This window comes from Podarcis filfolensis (assembly GCF_964270895.1).
Source record: "Podarcis filfolensis genome assembly, chromosome: 3".
Classification (NCBI taxonomy): domain Eukaryota; kingdom Metazoa; phylum Chordata; class Lepidosauria; order Squamata; family Lacertidae; genus Podarcis; species Podarcis filfolensis.
The window spans coordinates 91624342-91637490 of NC_139606.1; the positions used below are offsets into that span (position 1 = coordinate 91624342).

The following is a 13149-nucleotide window of genomic DNA, read 5'->3' on the forward strand; positions in this document are numbered from 1 at the left end:
TTTCTCCACTCTGCCTTATTATGTAACCTCTTTAGGATGCGGAGGAGGCGTGACATTGTTTCCTGTTTTTCTGGGTTAGGGAAGGCAGTTGTAACAGGCAGGGAACCCTCCCCGCCTTGATCAGGACCAATGGGGGGTGGGTGGGATATATTGTAAGCCACCTCAATAACTTCAGTTAGTAGGTGGGATATAAATACTCATAAATAAATAAATATAGATTGATACAACATGTAGTACTGTGAGATGCCCTAAGCCTGCCAAGCAACAGAAAATAGTGTGAGAAGGGTGTGCAGCAATGTACAATGCAATGGCATCATTGTGTTAAACTACAAATTATAAGGTGAGGAAAAGAGCCATGAAGCCATGACAGTTTGTTGTCTCTTGTAGTGTCTAGTTACATCTTCATTTAAAAACATCGTAACTTTACAAAATTGCAAAGAATAGTAATCATGAGTTCAAGCTTTGTTTTATATCATTACACTTGTGCCTATATAAAACATGGTTCAAAATCAAAAGAGAAACCAGTCGTTCCAGAATTGTGAATAAAGGATAATTTATTTGGACCCTATGGCAATAAAACAGTAAATATCTAAAAAGGGTATTCTCTCAAGATGGTCCTAAAACTGCCATAGCTGTCTTCAGTTTAGGTATGCTGACGGAATGTTCTAGGTTTCTTCATGTTACAACTGAACGCTTCTAGTTTGCCACAAAGCTGGGGATGGGGGTGTCAGGGCTTTGCCTTCAGAATTTTCTATAATAACTTGATTCTGCAGCAGCAATCACTTTAAGTTATGGTAACATTTATCTCATATACTGGCAGTATTTCACTAACTACAACGTTTTGATTTGTTTGTTTATGGACTACTTGAAGACTTGGATTCAGCTTCCACTCTCTTGTGCTGTAATGACTTTCTGCTTAACCCAGTCTGCCTGGCCATTGTTGTTCCTTTCACTGACTCCTGATGTTTCTCCGTAAGTACAGTGGCTTCCTGCTGGGGAGTCATGGACCTTGTTCTGCCATGATGAATGTATGCACCTTGGCTATACCACTGTCTGTTTTAACACCATAAACCAAAGAGGCATAATCTCTGCAAACTGTTGAATCACCAACAGATTAGCTCATAGAAGATTGATTAGCTTATGTGTCTCAGTGGTGGAACCAACATCTTGGACCATTTGGCCCTTGCCCAGCCTGTCAGGCTGGCATCCAAAGTAATTACAGTCCTGTCAAAAACTCGCCCCCAAATGCTGGGGCACAACTCTTGTTGGTTCAGATGGTGTCCATGTCATGAGACAAAGGTTCTTGAGAGCAGAAGAAGTAAGGCAAGGCCTACAAGGCCTACACAACCATTCAAGCCTAAGCCTGCTGTTAACAGCAAACTGCTGAATCATTGTCACTCATCTACAGGATGACTCATTCTCTCTATAAATTTGTATCCGGTTTGTAGGCAGGCCCAGTGTAGTGTCTGTGCTGTTGCTGTAATGTGGTGCTGTGAATGTAAAGCTAAGGCAAACAGAGTAGCTCCAGGACTCCAGTTTATTAGTAACTAGGACTATGCCTCTGTGAAAAGCACTCTTAGTATGCTCTTTGACTATGCTGTTTATGAACAATTTTATTTTCTCAAGTAAATGTTTTATTCTGTTTATAAAGAAGACTCTGCTTGATTAATTTACCACTGCACGGCAGTCTAATGATCAGGGTATAAATCAGGGCTTCCCAAACTTGGGTCTCCGGCAGTTTTTTTGGACTACAACTCCCATCATCCCTAGCTAGCAGGACCAGTGGTTACAGATGATGGGAGCTGTAGTCCAAAAACTGCTGGAGACCCAAGTTTGGGAAACCCCTGCAGGAGATTGCCAGACCTTACCAGACACCACGGAGATTCAAAGGAAGCAAAAGCTAAGAATCAGTCTCTCTGTTCCCCAAGCCTGAGATGAAACACTTGATCAGTAAGAAGTAATCAATATGGTTAGGAACTGGAATCTGTGCCACGCTTCACTCCAAAATAGACAAACATCAATCTGCCACCATAAGAACTAACAATTTTGCTTTCACTCATGGATAGAATTACACATGTGACCTTTTGGGTTTACCACGTAATAGCCTCCATCATTTACTACAAAGGGAATGTGTTTAGAAGGGCTAGGAAATACTGCTGCTCTGCCAACACCCTACTGCCAGTATATTGAAAAGAATTGTGTTAGAACTAAGCAGGCCATGACTGCAGCAACTTTCAAACCTAATTAAAAACCTAAATGTACAGTAAGAAAAAGGATGAAGTTACTTTCCTTTTATTGTAATAAATAATTTTACAAATTTATGTAACTTCTCTAACACAGATACTTACCTTCTTACCATATCATACATGGTATTTTCAACATTTCCTAGCCACAGTTCAGCAGGACCTCTAATACGAACATTCCTATGAGACAGTATTTGAAATTTCAGCACTTAATAAAAACACATCTTTTTTCCCCAACTCTTTTCCCACTCTGTCCTTAAGGGTTTTTAATTTTTTTAAACTTTTGTTTAAAAGGGAGCCAGCAGCAGTCAGGATAGAGCGTCCTTCCAAACACCTGCATCATTGGTGCTTACAGTGCAGGCTGGTGCATTAGATTTATTAGGACACAGCCCTGCAAAGGAGACGTGCAAGCAAAAATATAAAACCCCAAAATCTCAGTCACACTCCCCCCCCGCACCTCTGCCCCCTTACATTCTTCTATTTGAACCAAGAGAGACTCATTTCTGTCCATCTTTTGTTTGCTGCACTCTGCAACAGCTAGACATTTATAACAGATCACTCAGATCATCTAATTAGTCATATACTTATGAATAAACTGTTAGGATATTTCCGTTCCACCTTAAAAGGGAGCAGTCTTTGTGAGTCACAGAGTCTGTGTATTTCCTGTTCACAGGATGTTTCTGTTGTGTCTATTGCTTTCGTTTCTCTCTCTGTGCCTGAACATGCAAGCAGGCAGTCATGTTCTTTCCTTTGTTCTGACCAACGCTGAATAAACTTCTAAATAATGCTCTCCTGCGTGCATCTTTCGCTGTACGAATTCTGCTGATAGAGCGTGCATCAGCTCTGGAATGTGGCAAGCTATTTTCTGGAGCTCGTGTCGCTAATTGCTGATACTGTATCTACGGGAGATCGATGGATCGTCCGGAGGCGACGTGGGGGCCATGATGGGCTTTATCTCCCTGGCAGTATCCCAACATAAACAAGCTCAAAAAAAGCCTACTACAACAAATTGCCTGAAATTGTATGAGTGGTATCCAACTAACTTGTCTTGTAAGTGCAAGGATTTCCAATTATGCAGTGGATCGTTTCCTCCTCTTCTTGCCCCACGTGTGCCCTGTGCCCTCCCAACATCTGTGCCAGCAGGTTGGGGGAACACTCAGAACAGATTTAGGAGGCCCATGGCAGGGAGCTCTAGTGTGTAAGTGGAAATCTTTGCAGGGATGGAACAAGTTATATGGATTATAGAATTATGGCTGCTACCTTAAAATTAAAAATAACTGTATACTGTACTTTGGTACTAGAAGAATTTCCCCTTCAGCAGATCCGATCATTAAAACCACTGGAGGTCTCTGTTCTTGTGGGCGTATATATAACTTCCTTATATTTGCAAAACATTTCACAAGATGAGGCTGCAGCAAATATGTTAAGCAAAATAAAATAATAAATACTAAGCCTATAACTATGTGTAAAAACATTTAAAAGTATGATGTATGTGATATTAAATATTACCTGCACAACATCATGATTTTTGCTGTCAGCTAATATTTCGATAAGTTCAGCATTGCTGAGAAAATAAAATCTTGGAAAAACCATACGTTTAACTTCAAGATAGTCCTGTCCCCAAAATTAAAAATGAGACAAAATTTGACTAAAAATTATAAAGTGAAAATGAAACTATAAAACAGCATCCTACACTTTTAATCGTCTAGGAGCGTGTTCCTCATTTATGTCAGTTTCCTCATTCCCACCCTCTAATCTGTTCTTTGCCAGATGTTCTTTTGGATTTTGTTGAAACAGATGTGAAAGAATGTCAATATCATACAGTACATGGTGCCAGTCTGAGGCTGTGGGACTGAATGAAGAACTAGCCCTAGTCTACCCAATTAAGAAATCAGAGGTTTATTCATGCAACTATATGCATGCTCTGGCAATTTTGTGAGGTTCATTGAGGGCCTACTCACACAACTGAGACTATGGCAGCTGCCGGCAAAGCATTACCTACATTATCTCCCAATCTCGACTTCACAATTCAGCATAAACGTGTCACTGGCTGGTGAGTGGAGGGTTCAATCCTAACAGCCCTAGGGTGATGCTTTCCTTAGCAGGATGGCATTCTTGTTCAGTCCTGCTGGCTACAATGTGCTACTTCGCAACCGCTTCCCTTTGTCTTTAACTACATAGCTCATCTCCCCTATCTGTTCCTGAATGGAAATAAATCTACCTTCCCCACAGCAGAAGTCCTGGAACTCTTTACTTCAACAGACATCTCACCCTTTTGTTTTTGAGAGGGGAGGAATCAGATGCAGTTAATCTCTTCACTGACAACATTTGAAGGACTGTCCTTCAAACTCCTGATCTTAGTGCAAACATTCTGGTGGCCCAAATAACAACAGCCCATACCTCACGTCAAATAGGTCTTCTGGGGGTTGCTTCCACTGCAATTAAAAAACGTAGTATTGTTTACCTCGAGAGCCTTCTGTATTTTCTCTAAGTGTGCATTGTTGGTTTGCAGAGTTTCAAAAACTCCTGCTGTTGTAGTTGCCCTAAGAGCATTTGGATGATCTTCTGTACGTTTCATGAGATCTTTCCATTTGCTATCAACTTGAGAGAAAAGATTTGATTCTTCTGGAAGCTGTCTGTTTTTAAAAAACAAATATTCTTAAAGCATAAAATGTAGAACAATGAATTTGTCTTCATGGAACAGTTACACTATTCCTATAGTCTGTATTTAAAGCACACATTTACAGTAACACTGAATTAACAGGACAAAGGAGGACTCTTGGAGCAAGGACTGGATGGGGCCAAGACAAACACCTGGGCAGAGAGGCAAAAGGCCAGGGAACTCAGAAAAAAGGGAAGGCAGGATGATGCAACAAGGTAGATGAATGAAGCAAGATGGGAGCAGAATAAAAGGTGGGTTGTTTGGGGGCTTTTTAGGAAATAATAAACACTAGGAAAGGTACTCTCACATTAAACATACAGAGACAAACAAAACTCACAAAGGAAATCAAAGTCCACAGACAGACAAGAAGTAGAAGCCAACTATAAGCTAAGCTGTCTAGATTAATCTCATACGAAGGCAGGAAATGAACTGAGGATGGGAAGTACATACAAACTCAACTCTCAACATTTTCTAACTTGGACACTAGGTGGTGATATAACCCATGTGATAGCCTTCCGCCCATAGTAAATCATGGTTTGTTTGGGAGTGAGCCTGAGTTCAAAGCTAATAATAAGCCAAATCATGTCTTAACTCTGGGTAGCACAGCAGCAGCAGCAAGATCTGGGGAGAACCCAAGTAGCAACCATTTTTGCTCTCAGTACCTACACCAGTGGTGGGGTACCTCTGACACGTGGGACTAATTGAGCCCAGCACAGATCCAATTTTGGCCCTAACCAGGTCCACCTGTCACATACTTGAAGTTATATATGATGTCAGGTGTGGAGTAAAGAAACAATCAAATGCTTAAAGTATGCTCCCAATTGTTCATTGTTCCTCAGCAAGTGGGGCTTGGTGACAATAAGCTCCTTTGAAGCTGCTCATTTGCAGGTGTGGTTTGGATTAAAACCACACCTGCAAATGGACATTTTCCCTTTATGGGCAGCTTTACAAGTCTGCAGAGGAAAAATGGCTATTTGTGGGCACAATTTGAAGCCCAACTGAATCTGCAAATGGACAAAGCGGTTTGGTGGTTCCAAAGGAGTTTGATGTCTGTGTAAGCATTAACAGCAAGCCCCTTTGAAGTTGTCACCTGATGTCATAAGGCAATTGACAGGTGGACAGGTGGGCATTTCTGATCTAGTCCTCAGGTTGAAAAAGATTCCCCATCTCTAACTGCTACATGCTTGCTCATTCATCTTCAGCCATAGCTTCTTTTAATATTACAGGTGTATTAGGCCCCACTGTAGTTCCCACCAAACCAAAAGAGTACCAAATACATTTCAGAACATGATTTAGAATTTTTTTTTAATGATGAACAAATTTATGTTTTATTTTAGCTTAGATATAAAATCTTAATTATTCAGCATAGGTGAGACAGTACTGCTGGACCTAAACCTTACCTTTTTATTTCTGGAGCACAAAAGATTGGCTCAAGATAAATCCAATTCCTTTGACAATTCAACCATTCCTCCAGAGTACAAGAAAATAGGTTTAGTTTACGATCCCAAGCATCCACAAGACTCTACCATAAAAACAGAATAATCATAAACTGAAGCAATATCATAGAATCCTCTTTTATAAACATGGCTTAGCAAATCAAACTCACAACCTCACAAGTTGGTAACCTCATATCTTGATTACTGCAATGCCCTCTATATGACTACCCTTATGCATGGTGTGGAAGCTGCAATACAGGCAAGTCCCCGTTTATGCAGGGGTTGAATTGTGATGCACTGAACACATTGACGGAAAGCTCACATGCCTGCTGTGCCCTACCTTACCCCCTTCCGGGACCAAAACCAAAGTGTGTGTCAGGGACCACACACGTACCAAATGCATGCAAACTGGGAGTTCCATGTACTGCCGAATGCAGCAGCAAGCTTGCCAAGTGGTGTGGCTAGCCATGGACATGTAACATCTTGTAAAAAGAACTTCACTAGCTTCCAATTAGTTAATGGGTCAGGTTTAAAGTTTTCATATTAATGTCTTCTTTGGCGATCACTCGTAGCCGAGTAAGATTGTCTTCTATAAATATGGTTTTAACAATGAGTCCATGACTGTGGAGGCTAATTCTGGACCTACACATCCTTCCACAGTGGGGACATTGGTTCCCAGGCGGGAGTTGATCACGGTGTGGATTTGCCAAGTGTGTGAGTTCTGAGTTTGAGTGTCTTCAAAGTCCATCGACACCTTTGGTAAAAGCTGTTCTCCAAGGGGAGCGCTCACAGGCCAGTGTTTCCCAGTTGTCCCAGTTCCCATTTTTTTAGATTTGCCTTTAGACAAGTCTTTAAACCTCTTTTGTTGATCGCCAGCATTACATTTTCCATTTTTAAGTTCAGAATAGAGTAGTTGCTTTGGAAGATGATAATCAGGCATCCGCACAACATGACCAGTCCAAAGAAGTTGATGCTGAAGAATCATTGCTTCAACACTGGAGATCTTTGCTTCTTCCAGTACACTGGAATTATTTTATCTGTCTTCCCAAGTGATGTATAAGATTTTTCGGAGACGCCGTTGATGGAATCTTTCGAGATGTTGGAGATGGTGTTTGTAAGTGGTCCATGTTTCACAAGCATACAGTAAGGCTGGTAGTACAATAGCTTTGTAAACAAGCATTTTGGTTTTCCTGCAAATGTCCCGGTCCTCAAACACTCTGCACATCAATCAGGAGAAAGCCGCACTCGCAGAGTTCAGGCGATGCTGGATTTTGGCATCAATGTTGACCCTTGTGGAAAGATAACTGCCTAGGTAGGAGAAGTCTTTGTCTTTGTCTTGCTCCTTCCCTTTGACCTTACCGTCTTGGGTGACTCTGCTGGGAGTACGAGATTCCTGACGGCTTCGCTCACAAGGGTCATAGGAACGTGCAAGCAAACTCACCACGACAAGGTGCTGATCCAGCAAGTGAGATATTAATGTACAAGTCCCTAAACACAGTGCTGTTTTTCTAGAAAAAGAGGTGCCGGAACTCAACATGAATGTCTCCCTCTTTCTCTTAGAATGGCAATGGCACCCACCTAAGAGGTTCCGGAATACACTAGAAAGGTGCCAGAACTGAGTTCTGGGGAGTTCCCTCTGAAAAAAAGCTCTGCCTGAACAGCTCAGGACCAGGTTACCTGAAACCATGCTTTCTTCCATATAGACCTGAGTACACATTGCTATCGTCTTCAGAGACCCTCCTAGTTGTGCTACAAGCTGCAGGTCTGCCGACAATGAGGAAGACCACCGCCTGCGGTGGTACGTAAAATCCAGAAAAGCCTTCCACCCAGAAATAAGGCATGAGTCAACACTGTTACAGTTCCAACACATGCTGAAATTTTCTTTTATTTCTCTTGGATTTTGTTGGTTCATGATGCCTACCTTTGTGGTTTTAAATTGATCTGACTACAGATTGCCTTCTGATTTTAATATTATTGTATATTTTGTATTTGTTTTGTATTTTTTACTCTTGTACACCTCTGGAAGATGCTTGCATGACAAGCAGTATAATTTTTTTTAATTAATTAATTAAGAATCGTAATTATTTAAAGCACTGGTCTTCAACTGGTGTACTGCAACTCACAAGTGAGTAACAATTATATGTAAAGCGGGCCACACATGCAGTGTCATGACCATTTTTTGGAGACAGAATGCAAAATAAATGTAAACGATAGAGGAGAAAAATATAGATGAACAAATTTTATATAGATAAAAAACCATACATAATTAAAAAATGTGAAATGGGTCTAGTGTTAGAGCCATCTGGGAAGTTCAAACATTACTGTTTTAAATAATCATTTTGGGAGATGTTGGATTTCCAAAATGGAAAGTAACTATGTATGACAGAATAACTGAATACAAACTCTATTCAAACATCTCAAGTAAGATTTACCTTAATTGGTCCAATGAAACAAGAACCTTTAATTGTTGAAAGTGTCACTTGAGAATCTTCTAACAAAGCAATTATATCTTCAGCAGATGAAATAATCAAAGTAGTTGACGTTTCAGTGTGATATTGAGATAAATGAAATTCAGTTTTGAACCAAATGTCAATTATCCTTTTCAGCATCGCTTCAAGAGTTGCTTCATTGGACGCTGTTACAGATACCTCATTTATTTCTTTTCTATACTGAAACATCTAAAAGAAACGTTTTTGTCAGGCAGAAAGATAAATATCGTTAAATGAATAATAGTAATATATATTCAGAAAATGTATTCACAAAGAAAGTACGGTAATTTTCAAGATTCCCTGTTTGACTTGAGGCTAATGCAGTATCTGTATTATTGCCACCTCCATGATTTCTCCTGATAAAATTTATTCGTATACCCCTATGGTACATTATATACAGTTCACCAAAAGAAGGAGAACAGGAATTCCTGGGCTCTAGATAGAATGTAATGGTAGTTTGATTCCTGGGGCTTCACAGTTATGTCCCCTGCCATGCTACTATCATTCGAATGATGGAATCATACTTGCTACGTGCACGAAGTAAAAAGAGAAATTATTCAAAATGTACAACCAACACAAAACTCTGACTTTTGCACAGAAAAGTCTGGCACCTGGCCACAGCCTGAAAGTCCAGCATGGCCTCATCTTGTATCTAATTATGACAATGGCTACTTCTGAAATCAACCAAATTGTGGCCTTTTTAATTCCAGAGAGTTGTGGTGTCCATTTATTCATATCCCCTTGTTAGCCAGGCTCCCTGGGGGGCGGGGACTCTACGGCTGGGCACGCAATGACCATGTGAAGAGGCTTAATTAGAAGCCTCGGAAACATGCAAGTTCTCAAAGCTTTTTGGCTCCATTTCATATATCCAGTGACCTGAACCATATAGCTAAGAAGAGACCAACTGAACTGATCCCAACAAATATGGGCAAGACAAATATGCTAGTTCTCTAGCCACTTTAAAATGAAATAGATAAATCTATTAACTGTAAAACTTGAAAAAATGCCCAAGAGACTACAAAACCTAGAGGGTGGGAAGGGGGGGGGGTTCTACAGCATAATAAATGGTACTTATAAATCATGCGATTACATTGAATTCCAGAATCTTATCCAGGGTCAGTCTTTTATCCCCATTAATTGTCTGCTTAACAATATTCTGTATTGTTTCCCAATGCCGCAGCTGAAGACAGGGATTCCGTAAAGCTATAATGATAGGCAAAAATTCCTTGAACTCATACAATGATTTCTTCATAGCTGGTAAAATAGTATTTTCTGGCAAGCCTTCAAAATATGAAAATATTATGGACACATCAAAACACTTTTCATAAAGAAGTTTATTTCAAAAGATATTCCTTTCTTTTGCGAGCTTTTTCTGGTCTTTTTTCATGGGTGCCTTCATATTAAAGCTATTCTATTTTCCCAAATAACATTCTGAATTATTTTCTATTTACAAGGAATGTGGCATCCAGCAGTGCTGAGTTTAGGGGGCAGAGGGGGCTTCAGCTCCCCCAATATTTTTCAGCAGGGGGCAGCACCCCCAATATTCAAGGGGCTGCTATCCCCCACCACCCAAGGCACCCTCCACGCACCCTAGCCTCAGCCCCAACTTCCATCCAGCAGCCCAGGAGCAAGGCGGCAGCTGGGACGAACACGGGAGATTTCTGCTCTACTCGTCCCATTTGCAGCCTGGCGACCCGGGAGCCCAGGAACCAGGTGGCAGCTGGGATGAGTGCAGGCAATCTTTGCTTCACTTGTTCTAGCTGCAGCCCAGGAGCCAGGTGGGGTCTCGGACAAGCAAGCACAGAAATGGCACACACTGGGTGGTGTCACATGGCACATCATGTGACACATCATGTGACCATGCACTATCAATGTGGGGGGCAAGTGGGCGCCCCAGGTGGCATCCATATTCTGAATTGCCTTAGGAGAGTGAGAAAAATTCTCAGGGATGACTCACACCCCAGCCATCACCTCTTTAATCTCCTACCCTCGGGCAGATATAGAACTACCAACAGGCTAAAAAATAGCTTCTCTCTGAGGGCTGTTAGGCTGTTGAATGGAAAATAACATAGCGCAATTGAGGTGGTGTGTTGTTTGATAAGCACACAGAGTGCAACGAGAGTGAGTGTTTGGGGGGAGGCTTGTTTAATTTCATTGTACACAGGTTGTACAATGACAATAAAGGTATTATTATTATCATTATTACTAATATTTGATATAGTTACGACAATCAAGAAGTACATTCAGTTAGGTTTATCTCTCTCACAAATAATCCTTCCTTTAAAAAGCAGTCTGAAGTTTGGCACAATGAACTGACCAAGGGAGACATCTGAGCAAGCACAATATGATTTGTTCTCTTTGTTCAGAACACTGCTATGTCATCATTATCTATCTCTCGTGTTAAAATAATCTAACACAGTGAAAACACTGGGCAATTTAGCCTTTTGTTGATAAACCTCCATAGCCGAACTAAAGCCAAAGTTGTCATTATTCCATTTCAAAACCAAGTTTTAATATCTAAAGAAACCATTTTTATTTCAATTAATTCATAACTACTGCAATTATATTTTTTTCCTTACCTTTTTCCAGAATCTGTACAATCTGCATGAATCTGTTAACATCTCTTTGAATTAAATCCACATCAAGGTTCCAAAAAATCGTATGTTTCCACTTAAAGAAAAGCCTAGCCCATTCCTGCCTTGAATCCCACAACAATTTACGCAATACTAGATCACTTTCAATTTCAGAGAGCTCAACAGTTGCCCTCTGACAGTCTCCAGACTGAGCTCCATGTGACATCTTTTCCAAGGAAGCAGATTTCATCTCACTAACTGAACTGTCAAAAACAGTCTGGTAATTTGCATAGTTCAGTATTTTCTCACTAATATCAGCTGCTTCTTCTATTAGGCTTTCAATAATCTCATTAGCCATCTTAGGCAAGGTTTCACTGAGGAGAAGGACAGGGTTTCGTACCTAAAACACAAAATAAATGATAAAGCAATCCCAAGAATGCTATGGAGAGGGGGCAGCCAGGAATTTTCATACATCTTGGATAAAAATCTTAGCCAAATTGGGGGTCCACCTTGATTTTGAGTTGGGTTCTAATGAGCTGCTGAAGCTTGTTTCTAAGTCTGGTTTGGGAGAACTTTGAAAATTTTGAGGTATAATTAAAGCAGCTGTCCATCACACAGCTTCCATATTACCATTTGCTAGAGGCAGGTCCACTTCCAAAGATTCTTTTCCATCACATCTCTGTTTAACTTAATATATTTTACACCAGGCACAGTCTAATTTAATTAGTTTCTCATTTTACCAACACCTACCTCCGAAAACAAAAATGCAGTCAAAGCTAACAGGGAAATTAAGTGCTCCTACGCTTTGGTCTCATTCCTTTGCAACTATAAACAAGGTAAAAATGATATTTCACTAGTAACTTACTTACTTTGTTTTTGTATTCCCTCAGTTCAGCCTGAAGATTGTCAATATATTCTGCCAATCCTTCATTGAACTTTATAACATAATCATCCTTCATTTTTTCACAAATAAGGATAGTTGACTGAAGATTCTGGAGTGTTCGCACAACAGTCTGATAGAGAGCAAGTTGCTGAAGCGGAAGAAAGATGTCATAGTCTTTTGCAATGAAGTAGAGCTCAGAAAGACTGTTATACTGAATCTTTATTTTTGGTAGTTCTTCAGAAATTTGTTGGAGATATAGCAAATGTTCAATGAATCCATCCACTGTCAGTAGTTCTTTGCTCAGCTTTGCAACTGCTGTCCTGATGACCTAAATGCAATGACATATTAATAAAACATTTGAATATATTGTTAGACTGCTGGGAAGAAAATGGAGGAAGTGGGCAAAACCATCTTGGCTGCTGACTGGAGAAGCTGCAACCCAGAGATTGGGGAGCATGGCTGGCTACTCTGCACTCAAGCTGGCTGAAGGTATGAGAGAAACAAGGAGAGACACTCTGGAGATGTAATGGTGTGGACTCTCTTCCTCTCCATGTAGATCCAGGTGCATATAGGTGTAAAATAAGCCCTATATCTTAAAACGCTACAGCCTTCTCCATGCCCTGAATTCACAACAGAAAAATGACCCTGGGTGAGTGTCTGTACCGCCTTGAATATTGCTACCACTTGACAGAGATTGGCGTGGCATGTAACAATATATATAAAAAAGGTAAAGGGACCCCTGACCATTAGGTCCAGTCGTGACCGACTCTGGGGTTGCGGCGCTCATCTCGCTTTATTGGCCAAGGAAGCCGGCGTACAGCTTCCGGGTCATGTGGCCAGCATGACTAAGCCGCTTCTGGCGA

General features: G+C 40.7%; 1 protein-coding gene across 15 annotated transcripts in view; it reads right to left on the reverse strand.

Annotated features, from left to right (window-relative positions):
- Nucleotides 1-13149, reverse strand: part of DNAH14 (dynein axonemal heavy chain 14) — a 129737-nt gene that overhangs the window by 82746 nt on the left and 33842 nt on the right. For 11 of the 15 annotated variants that reach the window (XR_014545785.1, XR_014545786.1, XR_014545787.1 and 8 more), the window contains exons 19-27: nt 12273-12614; nt 11410-11803; nt 9921-10111; nt 8774-9019; nt 6306-6427; nt 4708-4879; nt 3753-3857; nt 3534-3652; nt 2349-2423 (exon numbers count right to left, since the gene is read on the reverse strand). Coding sequence is in view for 11 of the 15 variants with exons in the window: in XM_083604680.1 (XP_083460806.1) it covers nt 2349-2423; nt 3534-3652; nt 3753-3857; nt 4708-4879; nt 6306-6427; nt 8774-9019; nt 9921-10111; nt 11410-11803; nt 12273-12614 (1766 nt within the window). In the remaining 4 variants the exon portion in view is untranslated. The remainder of the gene's footprint in view (nt 1-2348; nt 2424-3533; nt 3653-3752; nt 3858-4707; nt 4880-6305; nt 6428-8773; nt 9020-9920; nt 10112-11409; nt 11804-12272; nt 12615-13149) is intronic. The other 4 variants (XM_083604684.1, XM_083604683.1, XM_083604682.1 and 1 more) reach the window with 2 other exon arrangements.